Below are 20,509 nucleotides of genomic sequence, written 5' to 3' on the forward strand. Positions count from 1 at the left end.
GTTTGTGGCCAGAATGACACACCTGACTGACATAATGCATGTTTGTCATTATCTTTTTTATCTAAAAGCTTTACACTGAAAACTTAAATTATGCTAAAATAACTGTTATGTATGGCAGCCTATATATGTATGTATCTATGTATTTCTTCACAAAACTAAAAATAAATATATATACAGTCGTGCTCAAAATTATTCATACTCTTGGTAAATATGGCCATTTTTTTGGCCTATTTTTCTGTTGGAGGTCTTGGACATCTTGATCAGATACATGGAATCATGGATTCTATCAAATACCAACAGATAAAAAATCAAAACCTGACTGTCCCTGTTAGAAGTCTTATAATGTGTCGTGATTGGATATTCCAACAGGACAAGGATCCAAAACAAACATCAAAATCAACACAAAAATGTGTCACTGAACACAAAACCAAGCTTCTGCCCCGGCCATCCCAGTCTTCTGACCTGAACCCTAAAGAAAATGAGTGGAGAGAACTGAAGAGAAGAAGCACCAGCATGGAGCTGGAATCTGAAGGATCTGGAGAGATTCTGCATGAAGGAATGGTCTCTGATCTCTTGTCAGAAGTCCTCCAAACTCATCAGGCATTATAGAGGAAGACTCAGAGCTGTTATCTTGGGAAAAGGAGGTTGCAAAAAGTATTGAATAAAAGGGTATGATTAATTGTGAGCAGTGTGTATTAGAGAAAAACATTTCTCTTATAATGAGATTTTCCCCCCATTTAAAATGATTATTCTCCAATGAAAGGTTGGATTTTTGTAGATTTTTTAAATAAAAGATCAAAAGTATTAACGATGCAGATTTATTTTCACAGCCTTCTTTGGTCATATTTACCAAGGGTATGAATAATTTTGAGCACGACTGTATATATGGTGGAATTTGTAGAAAGTAGTGGTAACATGGAAACCAAAGACTATCAGTGATCTAGAAGCTTTTTCAAGCGAGGAATGGACCAAGATTGCAGTAGAGAGGTGACAGAAGCTTCTTAGCACTTATTGTAGGTTATAAAGAATAAAAGATTCTGCACAAATTTTGACTTTTGGGGGTGGAATAATTTTGTACATGTATGTTTAGAGCCAGTTTTATTTTTTATTATTTTATCAACAACTTTGCATTCTCTGAATCACTCAAATGTGTATTAATAATCTTTGTATAATAGTTTACTGATGCCTTTGATAGACTGTTTTCATAAAATTTTGTTCTCAGCAACAAAATGTCTTGCAGGTTAAGGGGGTTGAATAATTTTGTTTACAACTGTATATTAGGGGTGTGACGAGATTTCTCGTCGAGGGGAAAAGTAGTCTCGTGATATTGCCATGACAGAGTGGTTAGGATGATTAGGAAAGAATATGCTACCGCTATGTTTACTAGGGCTGGGCAATGTATCGAATATCGATATGCATCGCCATCGATATTGAACGCGTGTCTTATCAGTGATCTACGGCTCTGTCTATTAAATGCCTCTCTACTTGAAAGCAGGTAATGGCGATTTAGCAGAAATCAGGGAACCGGCTTTACTGACGAAATGCGTGTGACAAAAGCATTCGATACATCGCCCAACCCTAATGTTTACATTAGGCCTCCACTATCGTTTTGCTCTGTATTTAAATAAAAAACATTTAATTCAGTTGGATAATGGTCGCCGACACTCCATATTTACAGAGTTACGCACGATCGCTGAATGTGAAAGAAAACGCGAGGGCGCATTCAAACGTGATTTCAATACCCCTCATTTTGAAAGCGGCTCCCTGCTGAATGCAAATATCTCAATATGAAAGCTATTTTAGGCTGGGCAGTGTAGTTGTAACCATTTCTTAGCTCTGTATCAAAGAAAAATTTGGTCTTATTGGCACTTTGAATATTGAGAGAGTGCGATTATGGTTGTGCTTATTGTAAAGTGTTACCATAAAAATGAATAACAGTTTTCTCTTAATCTTATTAAGCACAAACAATAAGGTTTCATTTTTTAACATTAGTTAATGCACTGTGAACTATCATGAACTAACAATAAATGACTATTTTTATTAACTAACATAAATTTTTTTTAAAAAAAATACTGTATACTGCTCATTGTTAGTTGATGTTGGTAAATACACTGTTAATAAACGAGACCTCATTGTAAAGTGTTACCATTTTTATTTATACTGTTTTTATTTCTATGATCAGTTTGTGGAAAGGAGTTCAGTTAGGAGGTCTAAAGTTGTAGAAGCTCATAAATCATGTACAGTAAGGCCTGAAGAGACTGAAATCATACAGAAGAGAAGTCAGTCAGTTGAGTTTGTGGCAAAACCTTTTACAGTACTTGAGTATTGTTGTCTTTTACTGCATATGATAATTCACACTCAGAAAGTAGAACTGAAATTACATTCATTACAAGATGATTAGTTAAATCATTTCAAATACACCTGCAGAATATTTTTCTATTTTTCGCTGTTGAGAATTTCTTAAAAATAGTGTGTAAAAACCTTGTCGTGAACTCAATCTCGAGTCTCGTCTCATCTCGTGAGCTACCTGTCTCATCACACCCCTACTGTATATGTATGAATGTGTATAAATTCTATATTATATATACAGCTATGGAAAAAATTAAGAGACCACTCCAAGTTCAGAAATCAGTGTTAAGTGGTCTCTTAATTTTTTCCATAGCTGTATATATATATATATATATATATATATATATATATATATATATATATATATATATATATATATATATATATATATATATATATATATATATATATATATATATATATATATATATATATATACACAATCTTCAGACTTAGACTCTTCATAACCAAAGACGGGAAAAGAGAACAGACCGCATCCTGCTTCAAGAAAAAGAGTTCAACACTTTCACTCTCACTCATATTTCAACCAGTTTCCCCTCGACCCCTTTTAATAAGTTTGTGCATTTGCAAGGAACAGTATGTTCTTAGTTATAAGAGTTAGAAGATCATATTCTTGTCAAGGTGAAAGTTGTGGTTCTGACACTGTATATGTGTATGTGTGTGTGTGTGTGTGTGTGAAGTTAGGTCATGACTGTGACTCTGTAATTGACACACTCTTATCTTTTAATTGAAAATGTTGATTCTATTGGTTTGCTTCAAACACAGCTGAGAAAAAATACCTCTCCAGTAATTAATCTGAGGGGCAGAAAATAAACACATTTCACGGATCAATGTTTACATTTCACTCCCTGCCACACACATTTCACTCAGCGAAGAGCATGCACGCACACACACGCATGCACCCTGTGATACAACAGTCAGTGTAAAGTCAAACAGTCAGACGCAAACCTTCACAGCTCAAAACATAACTGCCATTTCAAAATGTTCATTTGGCCAGTTACAGCCATAGACTTTATCTAATAAACAAAAACAATCTCACTTTGATGGAAGCGATTACACAAAAGCAGACACTCACCCTTCGAGCCGGACATCCGGTAAAGATCGGTTGAGTGCGATCATCTCGCTAGCCATCAGGTTAAACTGGTTTATCTTAAACATTTCCTTCATCCTCTCCTGCTGGTCTTTAGCAATGACCACTGGCTTTCCCATCTCCCCTGGGCCATCATGAGGCCTCTGAACCACAGCTGAAACACAAACACACACAGGTTCAAGATTGTTCCCTTGGCTTCCGATTAATTATGGGCGTTTCTCCAACTATGGACACTTGTAGCCCTGTGGACTTTTAGAAAATAAACTCATCACACTCTCACTAGTTTATGTATTCTGTCCAGTAGTGGATATATACACACACACACACACACACACATCACCACATCACACACAATCAAATTATACTGCAACACTGTTTGCATAAATTGACAAAACTGCAGCTTGATTGGAAATGGTGCAGTAAAAATATTCTGTTCCCAAATCCCAAAGAATATTTACATTGAAATTTATTTACATAAAATCACACATATTTCATCTCAGTCTTGCTCTTTACTGACACTGTGGTCTCTTGACAAACAAGTACACAACTTAAAACTTAAAAAGAAAAAAAAAGAATAATGATTCATATAATTAATCTCTTAAATAATGAATAATAATGAATAATATTCAATCAAATATACAGTCAAACCAAAAATTATTCAGACATTAGATATAAGTTTTTATATATTTTTTTTACTATTGGGTAGAGGACACTATAGTTCATTTATGTAAGTGAAGATACTCAAACCGTGACATATTATACCCAAAAATTCTTCATACAGTGGACTACCAGTACAATTTGGGACCAAAAATTATTCAGACACTTTGACCTGACCATGTTTTGCTTAAGTGTTATCTGACATAATTAAGATTAATTTTTTTCTGACACAGTTTAACTCTGAGTTCTTGTCATATTTTATTACAATTTAAACTACAGTGAATAAACTGTATTAATGAATGAAATGTTCAATGTGTTTGAATTAATTCTGGTATTCGTAGTAGTATTCGAAAAGTAATAAAATAAATTATGACAATTGTATAAAGTTTCCAAAATACTTTTGTTATATGAAAGTTGCATTAAAACTAAGGTTAAAATCTGTTAGTTTTAATAAAAATCGACCTGCATGACATAAGTGTCTAAAGTTGAAGTAACCTCCATATATACATTTGAGTGTTTGCCCACAGAAAAGAATGTGTGGCCAAGATGCCTGTGCACAATTGTTTATTGTGCCATGTGTGTGTTAAGTGTGCATTTGTAGACTTTGTGTGGGTAGATAAGCACTGAGCTTTGATCATTAATAACTCAAAAAGCATGCTATGGTGAGATTAAGGTCAGATTTGCAACAGTGTGAGAGATTACATCTGCTCTAAGAGGCAAACTGCCTGTTTTTAAGCCCTGCATCATGTGTGTGCGTACGCTATGTGTGTGTATGTAAGGGTTAGCTGTATGCGTGTCAAGTGGGCAGGATTTAGCTGTTCGGACTGAGCGCATTACAAGGCAACTTTGTCCTGTATCCCTGCTCAGCAAAATCCAATGACTTTCCAGTGGGATTCTGGAAAGTCTGGCTTCTGGCTTATAAATCAAACAGAATGAGTTTTTGTGAGAAAGTAAAAGTGTGCAGTTTCCTGTGATGGTTAGGTTTAGGGGTAGTGTAGGGGGACAGAAAATATGGTTTGTACAGTATAAAAACCATTACGCCTATGGAATGTCCCCACAATTCACAAAAACGAACATATGTGTATGTGTGTGTGTGGTTGAGTGCTTTCTGTATTAGTTGTAAGTGTTTTGAGTTATATACAGTAGCTACAGTATACTTTGGGGACAAAACTGCCCCCAGAGGTTAGCTAAATCCAACAAAACCACCTTTTGGGAACATCCAGGGATGTCTTCAAATTGCAAAAAGAATTCATAAAGTAAATAATATGGTTGGGAATTGAGAAATGGTTCTTATTTAAAGCTGTTTCTATTTCTTTGATAATAACCAGAAAATCATACTGGTCATATTCAACTTGAAATAAAGAAAAAGATCTGTTACTGTGTTATGATGCAGCTACTTAAGGTTCATGTGACTTAAATCAGTGTAATAAATTAGTGACTCATAATGAGTAACGCAACGTAATGTGGGTAAGGTTTGGATTTAGGGTTATATATATATATATATATATATATATATATATATATATATATATATATATATATATATACACACACACACATACATACACGACATGTCCACATTTCGAATACCTATGTAAATGTTTTATTTGTCACGAAAAAATGAAAATTCTGTCATTAATTACTCACCCTCATCTCATTCCAAACCCATAAGACTTTCGTTCATCTTCAGAACACAAATGTAGAACTTTTTGATGAAATCTAATAGCTTTCTGTCCATCCATTTACAGCTATGCAACTGACATTTTCACGCTTCAAGAAGTTCATAAAGAGATAGTAAAACTAATCCATATGAATAGAGCGGTTTAGTCCAAATTTTCTGGAGAGACTCGAAAGCCTTTATGATGAACAGACTGAATTTAGACTTTTATTCACATATAAACATTGATTTGCGAACATAAGCAGAAGCTCAGCCGAACATGTTTGACAAGCGAGAACACACCACTTCCTGAAGCTCTTCCATGTGCTGCAGAAAATGAACCTCATTAGTTTTCGCATGTCAAGTAAACATGCTTGAGCTTTCGTTTACCATAACTGATGTGTAAGTTGATGAATGTTTATATGTAAATAAAAGCCTACATTCAATATGTTCAATAAATAAAGCGATCGTGTCTCTTCAGAAAATTTGGACTAAACAGCTTGATTCATATGTATGTTTTACAATCTCTTTATGAACTTTTTGTAGCGTCAAAATGTCAGTTGCATAGCTGTCTATAGAGGGACAGAAAGCTCTCAGATTTCATCAAAAAGATCTTCATTTGTGTTCGGAAGATGAATGAAAGTCTTACGGGTTTGGAACGAGATAAGGGTGAATAGTTGTTGACAGAATTTTCATTTTTGGGTGAACTAACCCTTTAAGGAGACATCTTACAAAGAATTTACCATGCTAACCATAAAACTTGGTATTAGCCACAATTCATTAAACATGAGATGACACAAAATAATAGAAATATCCCAAAAGATTATTTAAAAGAGATTCTGGGCCCTATAATACACCCGGCGCAATGCGACGCAAGGTGCAGCGCAAGTGTGTTTGCTAGTTTGCGTTTTCCCGTTCAGCGCCACGTCCTTAAATTAGTAAATGCATTTGCGCCAGTTAGTGCGCCCATGGGCGTGCTGGTCTAAAAAAGAGGTGTGTTCAGGCGCTTTGCCGGTGCATTGCTATTTTAAGGAGCTGAAAATAGACTGCGCCATAGACCAACTCAAACCTGGTCTAAAGTCTAAAGTTAATGGCACAATATTTTTTTGTTAGAGCGCGTTGGTAGAAACTGCACCTCTGGGCGCGTCCACAGTGCGCGTTGACTTTGCTTATTACACACAGAGATGCGCATCACACAAATATGCCAAATATTAAAAACAAAAGGATTACAGTGTAAAAGAATATTATTGTGTAGGCTACATAAATATAAAAATGTAATGATGAATAGTCATTGCATGTATTAGAATTAGGCTACCTATTTTCAATTCAGCCTATTATACTTATAATGATGAACGAAATTGGCTAATTAATTGAACAATCGTGCCAATACACACACATATATATTAACTGACTCATCGCGTGGAGCTATATGAAAGCCTGCATTTGCAAGCCCACTTTAACTTCGCGCACGAGCAGATCGGTTTCTTTGCTTGAAAAGCGTTCAGCTTTTCTGCCAAAAATTCCGCCATGTAAATAGCAATCCGCCATGGCGCTAGCGCTTCTCACTCTCAAGGGGAATGGGAGATGACACTCTGATTGGTTTATTGAACGTTACGCCCATTACTCATTAAGAGAATAGGGACAACCCATTTCAAAAATGCGCCCCGGCGCACAGACCGTTTTTCCGTCATTAAAATAGCAAAAGTGGATTTGGACACACCCTGAGTGCACCTGTGCCGTACGCTTTACACTTTGAGTTTAGATCGTTAAAATAGGGCCCCCTTATTTATTTATAATGGGATACTGTTCATTTCAACATTTCTTGTGTAATAATGCCAAAAAGTGTTAAGAGTGTATTCATTCTAAACATAAAAAAAATAAATAAAAAAAATAGAAGACTGTGTACTCACTGTCTCTCCCCGGCAATCCTCTCTCTTTTTTGTCATCGCATTTGTTGCATTCACTGAAGTAGAGGAGGATGAACATGTCTATCATCACCCACACCAGAGAAGTGGCCAGCACCACCTTACAGTACGCAAACTTCCTCATCTTCACACCTGAAACACACACAAGCAAGTACAGTATGTTACACACCAACACAGGTAACAAGCAAACACTTGAAAAGCTTCCAGTGACATTTCACACCTACAACCAGCATTAAACCATGCTTTAAACCATACAGAAGTCAGTTACAGCTTACTATACACCATCTTGTTTTAAACACCATACTCAAGCAACAAACATATTACATCTATACAAGCCTCGAAGGTCTGAGTAATAGCTTGCTACCTGAAAAAGTTACAAACACAGACACTTTATCAACTTCATACCAAAATAAAGCACTAGGTTTTCCAAAAAGACAAAAGAGTGGACATATTCTCACATTTTATACTTTCCCCTGGAGTCCATGGATAAAGTAATGGTTTCTTGCACCAAAAAAAGCCTCTCTGACCCTCAGAAATAAAGCTTGTAGAACAGCTTTGAGAAACAGTCTGTTTTTGCTAACATTTCTTTAAGACATATGTAAATAACCACTGTAATAACTAGCTCTTTGCATGTGAAATAAGGAACAACATCACTGTCAATTTACTGAATACTAAATAGACTTGTTATGTAAATGCAAGGGGTCATATGTTAATGTATTCATTACATCATGATCGTAAATGACCTATCTTTACAGCTTAATTTCCATAAATGGTTTTGAAGGACTGGATGGGCCTCTCTAAGTTGTGCACATAAGTATTACTCCATAGTACATCAAGCGTTTTTATATCAAAAGAGTAAGAAAAATCCATTGCTTTCTGTGACCTCCATTAAGGGCAAACAACTCAAGCAATGAACAGAGAATACTAATAAGACAATTGACTCAATATACCACATTAGCAGATGATTCGGAGTGATTATTCCAAAAACTGCTCAAAAAGAATCTCAGATTTGACCTTTGCTCTAACGGAGAGTGCAAATTCTGCTCTTTATCGGGATTTCTTTAATCCAGCCATCTGCCTTCATTAATGAACTGGAAATGAATCTTTTATTAGCCAACTATAAATGCAATGAGAAAAGGGGAGAGATGAAGAAGAAATGAAAGGGGGAAATGTGAAAGGGAAGGAAGGATGGTGTTCCTATGGGAGGTGAGCAGCGTGTGATATGCTTTGATAAAGGAGAGGTCATTATAGCGTAATTACATGGCATCACAAATCACACTCTGAGAACACGAAGCTCCAGTGAATCGCTACAAAATCAGACAAGTCCTAAAAATTCAAAACCAGTTTGTCTTCATTCACCCCAAACATAGAGAGTAAATGTGTTTGTAAAAGTATGTCATATATACTACAGGTCCAAAAAAGTATCACACTCACTCTTTATATGGCATCCTGTGACAGTGCCACACTGAAAGAAACATAAAGGGATAGTTCACCCAAAAATAAATGTTATTCAAAACCTGTATGACTTTCTTCTGTGAACCACAAAACAAGATACTTTGAAGAAGGTTTCAACTGTTTTTGTCCATAAAATGTGGTTTAACATTGGGCACAATGACCATATGTGAAAAAAAACCCCAAATAAAACTGATATTTTAAAAATATCTTTTGTCTTTCACGGAAAAAAGAAAGTCATACAGGTTTGGAACAACATTTATTTATTCCAGTCCATTACAGACTCTCTTGTACTGCATGTTTGAGTAGGAGGCTGTCCAGCTCACTGCAGTTGACAAAAAACAAAGCTGAAAGCCGCTCCTCTGTGACTCTCTCTCTAGAGAGCCGTACCAAACTTCTGTCGTTGTCCCCGTCCAACCGTACATCTAGAGTTCTTTGAAGTGTGTTTGTGAGTGTGTGTGTATGTATCTCTTTGGGCTCTAGGAAAGAGGGAATCTCAGTCAATTTGAAAGGGACAGCAAGCCTTCAAAAGACAAAAAGAAACATTGGCCACTGCCATCCTGTCACTCTTCTTTATTTTCTGGAGCACACATCCATAAAAGCTAGAATGGCAGACTTTTATGAGTCACAAAATCTCAAAAAACACTCTTTAAAGTGTGAACATGATTTGCAACTGATTTAATTAATATAATGAACGTGGTAACTTGATCTGACTCTGTTTAGGGAATGGCAAAATAATTAAAATGTAATTTTTATTATGTTTATTTTTTATTTATTTTATTATAATGATTAATATATTATATCATCCATATATAATCATATATATCCTTTAAAAATCATTCTAATTTGTTGATTTGGTACTGAAGAATTATTTCTTATTAATCTTGAAAACATGCTTAAAAGGGATAGTTCACCCAAAAATGAAAATTTGATGTTTATCTGCTTACCACGATAGGGCATCCAAGATGTAGGTGATTTTGTTTCTTCAGTGGAACACAAATGATGATTAATCAAGTCGTATAATGCATGTCAATGGCAACACAATCTATAAGAGTCAAAAAAACATGCACAGACAAATCCAAATTAAACCCTGCGGCTCATGACGACACATTGATGTCCGAAGACACGAAACGATCGATTTGTGCGAGAAACCGAACAGTATTTATATAATTTTTTACCTCTAAAACACCACTATGTCCAACTGCCTAGCACATTGGTGTGTGAGGTCTGAAAACGTGTTCTGATAACAGAAGTGATGTCTCGCGCTTATACTTCAATGAGTGCGAGACATCACTTCCGTTGTCAGAGCACGTTCAGAAATAGAAGTCTTGGCAACACTTTATTTTGATGGTCAACTTATTCTAACCCTAACCCTTCCAGTCTACTAATACTCTACTAACAAAAACAAAGTAAAACCGAAATCTTTTATAACATTATATAAGTCTTTACTGTCACTTTGTCATCCATTTAATGAATCCTTGGTGAATTAAGGTATTCATTTATTTAAAAAAACAAATCTTACTGACTCCTAACTTTTGAACCATAATATATATGCACTGTATTAATCTAGTAGTGCAAGAGTATTTACATCCATCTAAATGTCAGTGCCTGAGTGCTAATAGGTGCGACCATTATGAGACATTTAAACAACACAAACACGAATGTCAGACAGAACGGAATTTTAAAGCAGTCAAAGCCTTGCCAAAAACCTCTGGCATCTGATGCCTCTGAGGGGGTCTCACCAGCAGTCAAAGTGTGTGTGTGTGTGTTGAGCTCAAGGTTATGACTGGCACAGCAGTAATGCCACAGTTGTGGTGGCCCTCGTCCATCACAGTGGCAACGCCAAAGGCCCCTGCCCACACCAGCTGGGTGAGACATTCATCACCGTGACAACACGCACACACCTGAGTGAGCACAGGCCTAAAAGATGAAAACAGACACACAGATCCCAAGTGCACTGGCCCACAATGGCAAAGTGTGACATCATAAACACAAACACAGGCTTCTGGATGACATAAACACTCTCATTCAGACTAAAAGGACGGGACATGTTACACAATAGAATGAAAATGTTAATGCTGCTGACGTGGGTGACTTGGAGCACAGATATGACAGAAATATGCTCTCCAGTGGTGGTGTGTGTGCACTAGTGTGTAACGTTCAGCAGAAGCCCTATGAGGTTATGGTATTAGATGAATGAAAATAAAGTTGTGTTCTACTCTGTTCTGAGCCTCTGCATGAATAAAGTAGTTACTGTATTTTCCTAAGTTTGCAGAGTAGCATCAAATCTATGTACACAATTAAATATTTAAGACCGGTATTTGATGGATATGATTTCATAATTACCTCAAGTTACATATTATCAGATGGCTCCTTCATTTTTAGATGAGTAGTCCATATAGCTAGAAAAGGCTGCAATGTGGGTAACTTTATGCCAAAGTCCTATACTAATACTTGTACTTTAAATCAATACATGAGACTACAGCAACAGGAATTTTCTGTTATGTACCAAGAACATTAATGGATAATGGATCATTGAAAATGCATTGCGACAGGTTATAGGATTGGACGTATAAGAACTATTGCCTCAGGCACAGACTCTTACTTTTCTGTCTGCTATGTAATGTCCTATAAATAAATGCAAAAAGCTCCAAAATAATTAAAATAGTTAAATAAATAAGTAACTTGTCTACTGGGGTTTCTCTGCTTTAGGAACATTAACCACAGTAAAAGATGCTAATAAGTGAAGAACAGGAGAAAAAATTCAATTTTAAAGCAGCCTTTAGAAACAGACTGGGAGAAAGACATGAGTAAGGATGCGGAGAAGGAAATTTCAGTGGAATAATTCATAGGAAATTGTTCATTAAATTGTGTGACTACATCACAACATCCTGGTGCCTGTTGTTTTTCACATTGTGAGAGGAAACAAAAAGACAATCCTGTTACATTGTGCCTAGAAAAACTAAAAGTTTTAAAAACGTATTACAATATGTCACTCTACAGATAAAAATGAATGAAATACACTATATCTATTATCTCTCTCTTCACCATCCTGTTCTCTTGCACACAGTCCTGTTTTTCCATTCACCCATACTGTATGAGCAAAACACACTTCCTTGGACAAATACCATTGTTTTCTAAGCACTGGATGGTAATTGTTTCTCAGGGTGACGTAAAAGAATATTTGCATGACTCTGTTATATAGCTCGAGCATCCGGATGGCAATTACTGTAGGTCATGTGAGAACATTGTGATGTAATTTTATTCATAGAGGCAAAAACACATACACACTGCAGCCAGATACAACTATCACTCTTCTTTTGAGTGCTTAATCTAGTAATGTACACAAGACTGTTTTACAGCAGTGATAAGCTCGATCAGTATTAATTGACCAAAAAAAGAAAAAAAAGTTTGTCAGAAAAAGTCAGACTGACTAACTGACTGACAGACAGACAGACAGACAGATAGATAGATAAATAGATAATTATTTTGACAAGAATAATTAAATTATCATTTTACAATGATTTTGAAATTAAAATAATAACCAATGCAATTGAAAAGTGTGAATACTGGTGAAAAAAAATATTGTTTAAAGACAAAATATGTAATTTTTTCACTACAGATCACTGATGATGCCTTGATTTTGCGGAATTATGGGGGGTGTTGTCTTCACATCTATAGCCGGTGGAAAAGAATCAGGATGGGACTCGGGCAGAAATCATGTTCACGGATGAGATTATTAACATACATATACCATAGTATGAAGCAGGGCAGGGCCGTGTGCTGTGCGAGCAAAACGGCAGCGGAACTTTTATTATGCCTCAGATGACCGTTTCCGCTTCTTCGGGTCAAGTGTATGTGGGGTAAAGCAGTGCTGTTTTATCATATAAGATACATTTGTGTGTTGAAAGTTGTTAAAGTGCCACTCTGCGTTCTGGTAAAACATGGTACTTGTGGTAAATCAAGAAATGTGATTTAAACAATAAGACTTACTGTGTTGAGCTATAAACGTGATTAGTTTTCTGTCGATGAATGTATCCATCCAAACAGTTGCTCACCTGTCTAATAAAACACATAATATATTAAAGCGTTTTTAATGTGTCCATGGTTTCTACAAAATAAAACCAGGAAACCGACTGGTAACTCGAGTATGATGTCATTGATAGGCAATGCACGGAACATTTGGAAACATTCTTGGAAACATTTGGGATAATGCAAGTACACAAGTAAAATAAAAAAAATAAATAAAAAAATAAAAATATATATATATATATATATATATATATATATATATATATATATATATATATATATATATATATATATATATATATATATATATATATATATATATATATATATATATATATATATATATATATATATACATGTATATATATATAACATTGTTCTAGTGGTTTTTTGGATATTTGAATCCAAAAAGCTTACATATTGTGTCTTTAAACCGATTACCAGGCAACCTGCCAAAAAAAAAAAAAATAAACTTTTGGTGCAATTCCTACATGTAAATTCAGAGGTGCCGATTTGGATGGGAATGCAGGTACATTCAGATTTGATCTTGGTTGGTGGGAGAAAAACAGATTTCTGATTCAAACAGCAATAAAATCTCTAGCACCTGTAAATGCTGAAATGACATCAAGTGCCCTTGTAAAACAATTGCTATCCGAAGAGAACTACAAAATATAAGCTAACATTGCTTGCTCAATTCAAGTTCTGCACCTGCAAACCCATGGGCAAATATCAGAGCGGGACTGTGATTGTTATGTTAAGTTTGAGTTTCACTTCCTGTGTTACTTCCTGCAAGGGCTTCTTAACATCTTCACGTAATGCAATATTCATGCTGTTCCTGATTCTGAGACATATGGACAGGCACACCACCTGTGTGTGTCACATGTAGAGGGGGGGGGTGGATTCCTCTTCAGCACAGCACACACAAACAGGAATATGAGTTAGCCTTCGGTCACACGAACAAATCCAATACATGAAACAGATGACATGAGAGTAACACACAGACATGTGGGGAAAAGAAAGGGACACAGGAAGAGAACGAGTGAAAGAGAGAGAACAGTCACATTCTCTTAACAACTCCGGCTGGCAGGAAAACAGATGGGCGCAGAAACCCACTCGCTTGCTCACACCCCTGGTCGCATCACGCACACACATCGAGATGTGAGACGGGAGGGTAATTAACTTTCTTTGGCTGTTGCCGTCTGTTAGAGAAAAGCAAATTAAACCCCTACAGCATCTCCTTCTTCCTATTCACAGTCCCTCCATCTTTCTCTCTACGCCTCCACCTCTGTTATCTCCCTTTCGAAATGTTTTGGTGAAGTTCTCCTATATCAGACACGCACTAGCGCAATGGAGAAAAGAGAAAACGTCAACTGAGATCATGATATCTCGGTGAAAGCAACTGCATCTCCTCATGCACTTTTTATATCAAATATACATTAAAAAAACAGACAGATAGAATGATATAAATTATAGAACAACAGACAGATACAAAGAACAATAGAAAGAATGGAATGGACAGATAGAAAGAACAATACAAAGAACGACAAAGTATGACAGACAAATGAAAAGAATGATAGAAATAAATGACAGATAAAAAAGACAGAACGATAAAAAAGACAGACAGACAGACAGACAGACAGATAGATAGATAGATAGATAGATAGATAGATAGATAGATAGATAGATAGATAGATAGATAGATAGATAGATAGATAGATAGATAGATAAAACAAAAAGAACAATAGAATGACAGACAAAATAATATAAAGAACCATAGACAGAATGATAGACATACAGAACAATATAAAGAATGAAAGATAGACCGACTGACAGAACAATATAAAGAACAACAGACAGAACGATATACAGACAGACAGACAGACAGGACAATATAAAGAACGAAAGACAGAACGACAGAGACAAAATAATGTAAAGAACGAAAGATAGAACAGAGACAGAACAATATAAAGATGAAAGATAAAACGACAGACAGAACAATATAAAGAACGAAAAACAGAATGACAGACAGAACGAAAGACAGAACGACAGAGACAAAATAATGTAAAGAACGAAAGATAGAACAGAGACAAAACAATATATAGACAGATAGACAAACAGACAGACAAAAAAAATATACAGACAGATAGATAGACAGACAGAGAACAATATACAGACAGAAAGAACAATATAAAGAATGAAAGAAAATGACAGACAGACAGAATCATATAAAGAACGAAAAATAAAACAATATAAAGAATGGCAGACAGACAAAACAATATACAGACAGATAGACAAACAGACAGACAAAAAAAATATACAGACAGATAGACAAACAGACAGACAGAGCAATATACAGACAGATAGATAGATAGACAGACAGACAGAGAACAATATACAGACAGACAAAACAACATAAAGAACGACAGACGGACAGAACAATATACAGACAGATAGACAGACTGCACATCTGTTCCTCAAAGCCACATTTTTTAATTAATGAAAAATTCAATATGGCATCTACGCTTACTACAGTCAAGACTCCATTTGCACACTTTGTTTGTGCAGGTCTTGACTTCAGAGCGACATTGAATTATGCATATTAGATTAGTCCGTCCCAAACAGCAGCGGGATAAACCAATTACAAGGTTGATGGTATTACAGTACGAATGGGTCATAAAAATCGAACGAGCTACGCTTTATCAGATTTCAGCTCAACTAACATGCAAGCTAACTGCAGGAGCGCACATCCACGCCACACTGAAGAACAGAGTCCGTGCAGCGTCCAAGTGCTCTGGTAGGTACTATAGTCTTCTGAAACAGCTCTATTTTTATCTGTCTGAAGTGTGCATATGATCCATATGTGATGTGATTCACGGCTTTTTCAATTTGTATGCTTGTCAGTTCAGGTTAAATATGGATTATGCACACTGAGGATCACATCTCAGGAACACATGAATAAAATGCATGTTATCTAGTTATCAGTCCTCTTCAGTAGGCAGGGTTGGTTATTTTTTCTCATTTTTGCTTTAGCTTTAATATTTTTACGGGCAGTGCCTTGTAGGCAATGAATTCAGATATGCAATTTCTCAGAGATGAGTTTAGCATGCAAACAGTGTACACTGCTTTGGTAAACTCTCTCAGAGAAGTTGCAACACAAAAATAAATTACAAAGCAATTACGGACTTCAAATCACCTGCTCTGAGCAACATTTCTGTTATTATGCATAATTTGCAGGTCTATGATGAAAGTTTTAAGCAATAAAAAGTTAGACATATTTACCCTGTCTATTAAAGGGCTGTATGTTCTTAAAGGGGTGGTTTAGTGTTTTTTTTTCTAGGCTTGATTGTGTTTTTGGGGCACAGTTTAACATGTCTTAATGCTTATTTTTCATATATTTTACCTTTATTCTACACTTCTGTTTCCACTGTCATTTGAACGGCTCTTTCGATTTCCTGCTTCTATGATACCACTCCCTCCGAAATACACAATGTGCTCAGATTGGTTAGCAGGTTGGTACCTGGCCCAGTGTATCATGATTCGCTGAAGCGTCTGGAAACGCCATGCCCCTTAACATTCGTTGTTACCATGGTTAGAGCCCTTACTTATGCTTCAGTGGAAATGTAAATAACGAAGTCTATATCGCTGTAACAAGGAGAACTCTGCAATCGCGGCTTTTAAAGGATGTTTATGAATGGTATTTCAGTTTTTTTTATTTGTGTCAAAGTGTTTAGATGCTGTCACTGCTGTTTGTTAGCTTTCAATATACAGTTTTATCCTAATTAAAGCTTTACTGTAGCCGAATACATGACTGAGTAATGTTAGTAGCATTTTTGTAGAAAATCCAGTGTAGAAAAAATAGCATCCAGTGTAGAAAATATCACAGATTATAATGGGTTATATTATCTTTTGACGCAACCCTCTGGAATCTGAGGCTGATTTGGGGCCTGGAGAAGTTTTGACATGCCCTGACATATTTTTTTTTAGTTGTTCATAAACATATTTGTTTTTGAAGGAATAACGTTTATGCGTGGTTATTGAAAAGACAAAAAAATTAAGTCACTGAAATGAGGCCAAAAATATATATTAGATCTGTGTTTACAAGACTTCTGGGTATTGGAGGTTGTAGGCTAGTGTTTTTGCTTCAAAATTATGTAAAACTTATAATGCCTACTTGTTCATATAAAACAATATATTGATTTAGTTTTTGTAAGACACTTTTTGTCAAGAAACACAGTATGCGTGGAGGCATGAATCATCATGAATAATGTGTCATTTACACCTGAGAAGACAAAAGAATCGCACAAAGAACCTCTAATGGTGCTGCATAATAATGAGGCCTTTTAGTCAGGTAGGCTGTGAAAAAAAATCTCTGTAATCATGTCTCAGCTCAATTTAAAATAATGGTATTCTATTATATTCTTTAAAATATAATGTATTTCTGTGTTGCAAAGAGTCTGAATATATGTTTTTAGTTTAAAAGCATTCACATTTGAAGAAATATTGATGGATTCTGATATGTTTATGTAAATTTTCTATACAGAGGAGTTATATTTATTCTATATTCATTGTCATCACTATGAGCGCTGGTGTTTTCAATTCATACTTGCAGCCGGAGGGCGCTCTGTACACCTTTAGTCCACAAATTATTCTAAAGAAGAAGAGGACATTTCAGGGATGGTGTTTTAAATTCATACTTGTAGCCGGAGGGTGCTCTCTGTGCACATTTAGTCCACAAATTATTCTAAAGAAGAAGAGGACATATCAGGAACTAACGGCATGTCTTCCAGAGGTCGCTAACCATAGCTTTTACATACAGATAAACACTTTCAAGACAATAAATACATGATTGAGATGATGTATGCCTGTATTGACTCATAATTTGCGTCTGAATAGCACTGGCTCCGTGGGCGTGGCCGCATTAGTGGATAATGAGCTGAATCACGGACTTCTGACATGTCTGTTTTCATACAGATTACATAAACACTGAATTTTTGTTTTCAATATGACTTACATGATTTAAAACCTGACATTTTCACCGTGTCTTTAGACATAAGTCTAATTTTTTTGGGATTAGTATTCACTAAGTTATAGTTCATTTTCTGAGAACTATCAGATTAAACTTTGTTCAGAGGGAGACGAGAGATCACGCATCATTTTAGTTTTCTTTATTTTGCAAAAAGCACAAAATTTTGTTTTTACTCTGAGTGTATACAAATAAAAGAAGATATTCTATAGTTTCAATTGATATTACTTATGTCTCTATGACAAAAAATGACGGAGTATTTTAAGTCTGTTTTTCTGCAATGTGAAAAAAAAAACCCTGCAAAACGTGCCGATGCGTTAACGGACCTCAGGGAGTTAAACTGCCATAACTTTAAAAGATCTCCATTTGCATTGAACTTTCAGCGCTGTAACTTTTCAGATACTGTTTATGCTCAAGCAGCAACATTACACACTAACTAAAATTAAAAAAGTGAAATCGCAATGAACCACCCCTTTAATTTAGTTTCTTTTTTTTTATTGTCAATGTGCACATATGTGTCACATCTTGCACAGTTTAATGAGCATTGCATTTTTGAAACTGCATATCAAGTTAGAAGAACATTTTACAATCGAACCTAACTCAATATGAACATTAAAATCTTTCTTATTCATACAAACACAAATTTGCATGAACCCACAGCCATGGCAAGAAACTCCTTAATAATAAATATTCCTTACATTTATATAGTGCTTTTCTGGGCACTCAAAGCGCTTTACATATTGAAGGGGGAATCTCATCAACCACCACCGATGTGCAGCATCCACCTGGAGCCATACGGTGTCAGAACGCCCACCACACACTAGCTTATTGGTGGAGAGGAGACAGAGTGATGAAGCCAATCAGTGTATGGGAATCATTAGAAGGACATGATGGACAGAGGCCAATGGGCAGAGGCCTTCAAAGTCAATACTCTACTAAATACCTTGGCATTTAATTGTATTTATTTAATTCTTTATTTGACAGGGACAATAAAAAGAGTACTGCCCCAGAATTAGCTACAAAACTAAATTTCATCTGCTGTCCCTAGGCAGGAGTACACCAAATTATCTATAAAAATACCATACAATATAAACACAGTAGAATACAAAATATAAAACATAAAAATCATTACATTCTATAATCAATGATCACAAACCTGGCTTGCCTTTAACCATCTTTTCAAATGCGATTTAAACTGCACAAAGGTAGTACACTTTCTAATATCAGTTGGTAAATTATTCCAATTATTAACAGCTTTTACAGAAAAAGCTGATCGACCAAAATCAGTTTTCCTAAAACGCGTTTCACAGTCACCTCTTATTGAGGCTCTTTTCTGTCTTATGTTATCAGTGCGCAACGAAACAAATGTCTTCAAAGGTTGAGGTGCAAGATCATTTACAATTTTATACATTAAACAGCAATTGTGAAATATTACAAAGTTGTTAAAGGTAAAGAGATTATGCTTTTGAATTATAAGACAATGATGACGTCTGTCAGATTTCTTATCAAACACTTTTATAGCACGTTTATATAAAATATGTAAAGGTCTAAGAGTAGATTTTCCTGCTTGTGACCAAAATGAGAAAAGATCAAAAAGTGCAGAAAAATTCTTGCAGCTTCTGCTGAATGTTGACTCTGTATAAATTTAAAATTTCTCAGTTTTTTTAACATGCTTTTCAAATGTTAAAGGTGATACAGAGGATGTTTTTGACGGCTGAGAAACCAAAGACTGTTAGTGAGTTTTTGAAATGAGCGCATGCCTAAGAACAACCCCCCTCCTTCACAGTTCATTTCGAGGGAACGCCTCCCAAAACTCGTGCACGAGTATTGGAACACGAGTGTTTACCACCGGCATTCGCTGTGTCGTGTTAGCGGATTCATTATGTCGGACTCACCGCAGGTAACTCATAATCTGCAGTTGTTACTCCTGTCTCCTGAAAAAAACATTGCATGCGGCGTCCGTGGAAAGTTACTGGAGCACGCACGTCTCTCACAAGGAACGTAATGGCAATGATTGACAAGCCAGAGGGCCAATCCGCGCACGTTTCTCACAAGGAACGTCACGGCAGTGATTGACAAGACAGAGGGCCAATCGTTTATGCAATGATCGCGTAAACGATTGGCTGACGTTTTTAAGGCCCTACCATGTGCACAGATGATGTATATTAATATTATTACTTTCAGTGCACCTAATAAATAGTCTTTTATCAGTTAGTAAAGACAGTTTCAAGTAATATTGCAAAAATGTATAAAACAAAACATCCTCTTTAGCACCTTTAAGTGAGTGTCTAAGATAACTCCAA

General features: G+C 35.8%; 1 protein-coding gene across 6 annotated transcripts in view; it reads right to left on the minus strand.

The window, feature by feature from the left end:
- galnt1 (UDP-N-acetyl-alpha-D-galactosamine:polypeptide N-acetylgalactosaminyltransferase 1) overlaps nucleotides 1–20,509 on the minus strand; it is a 124,118-nt gene that overhangs the window by 46,778 nt on the left and 56,831 nt on the right. For 3 of the 6 annotated variants that reach the window (XM_067408292.1, XM_067408277.1, XM_067408285.1), the window contains 2 exons: nucleotides 7,685–7,831; nucleotides 3,446–3,614 (listed from right to left, as the gene is read on the minus strand). In XM_067408292.1, the coding sequence (XP_067264393.1) occupies nucleotides 3,446–3,614; nucleotides 7,685–7,823 (308 nt within the window). In that variant the 5' untranslated portion in view covers nucleotides 7,824–7,831. Of the gene's footprint in view, nucleotides 1–3,445; nucleotides 3,615–7,684; nucleotides 7,832–10,098; nucleotides 10,197–10,893; nucleotides 10,912–13,144; nucleotides 13,214–20,509 lie in introns of those variants that run through there. The other 3 variants (XM_067408271.1, XM_067408264.1, XM_067408258.1) reach the window with 3 other exon arrangements.

This window comes from Chanodichthys erythropterus, chromosome 2, assembly GCF_024489055.1.
Source record: "Chanodichthys erythropterus isolate Z2021 chromosome 2, ASM2448905v1, whole genome shotgun sequence".
Classification (NCBI taxonomy): domain Eukaryota; kingdom Metazoa; phylum Chordata; class Actinopteri; order Cypriniformes; family Xenocyprididae; genus Chanodichthys; species Chanodichthys erythropterus.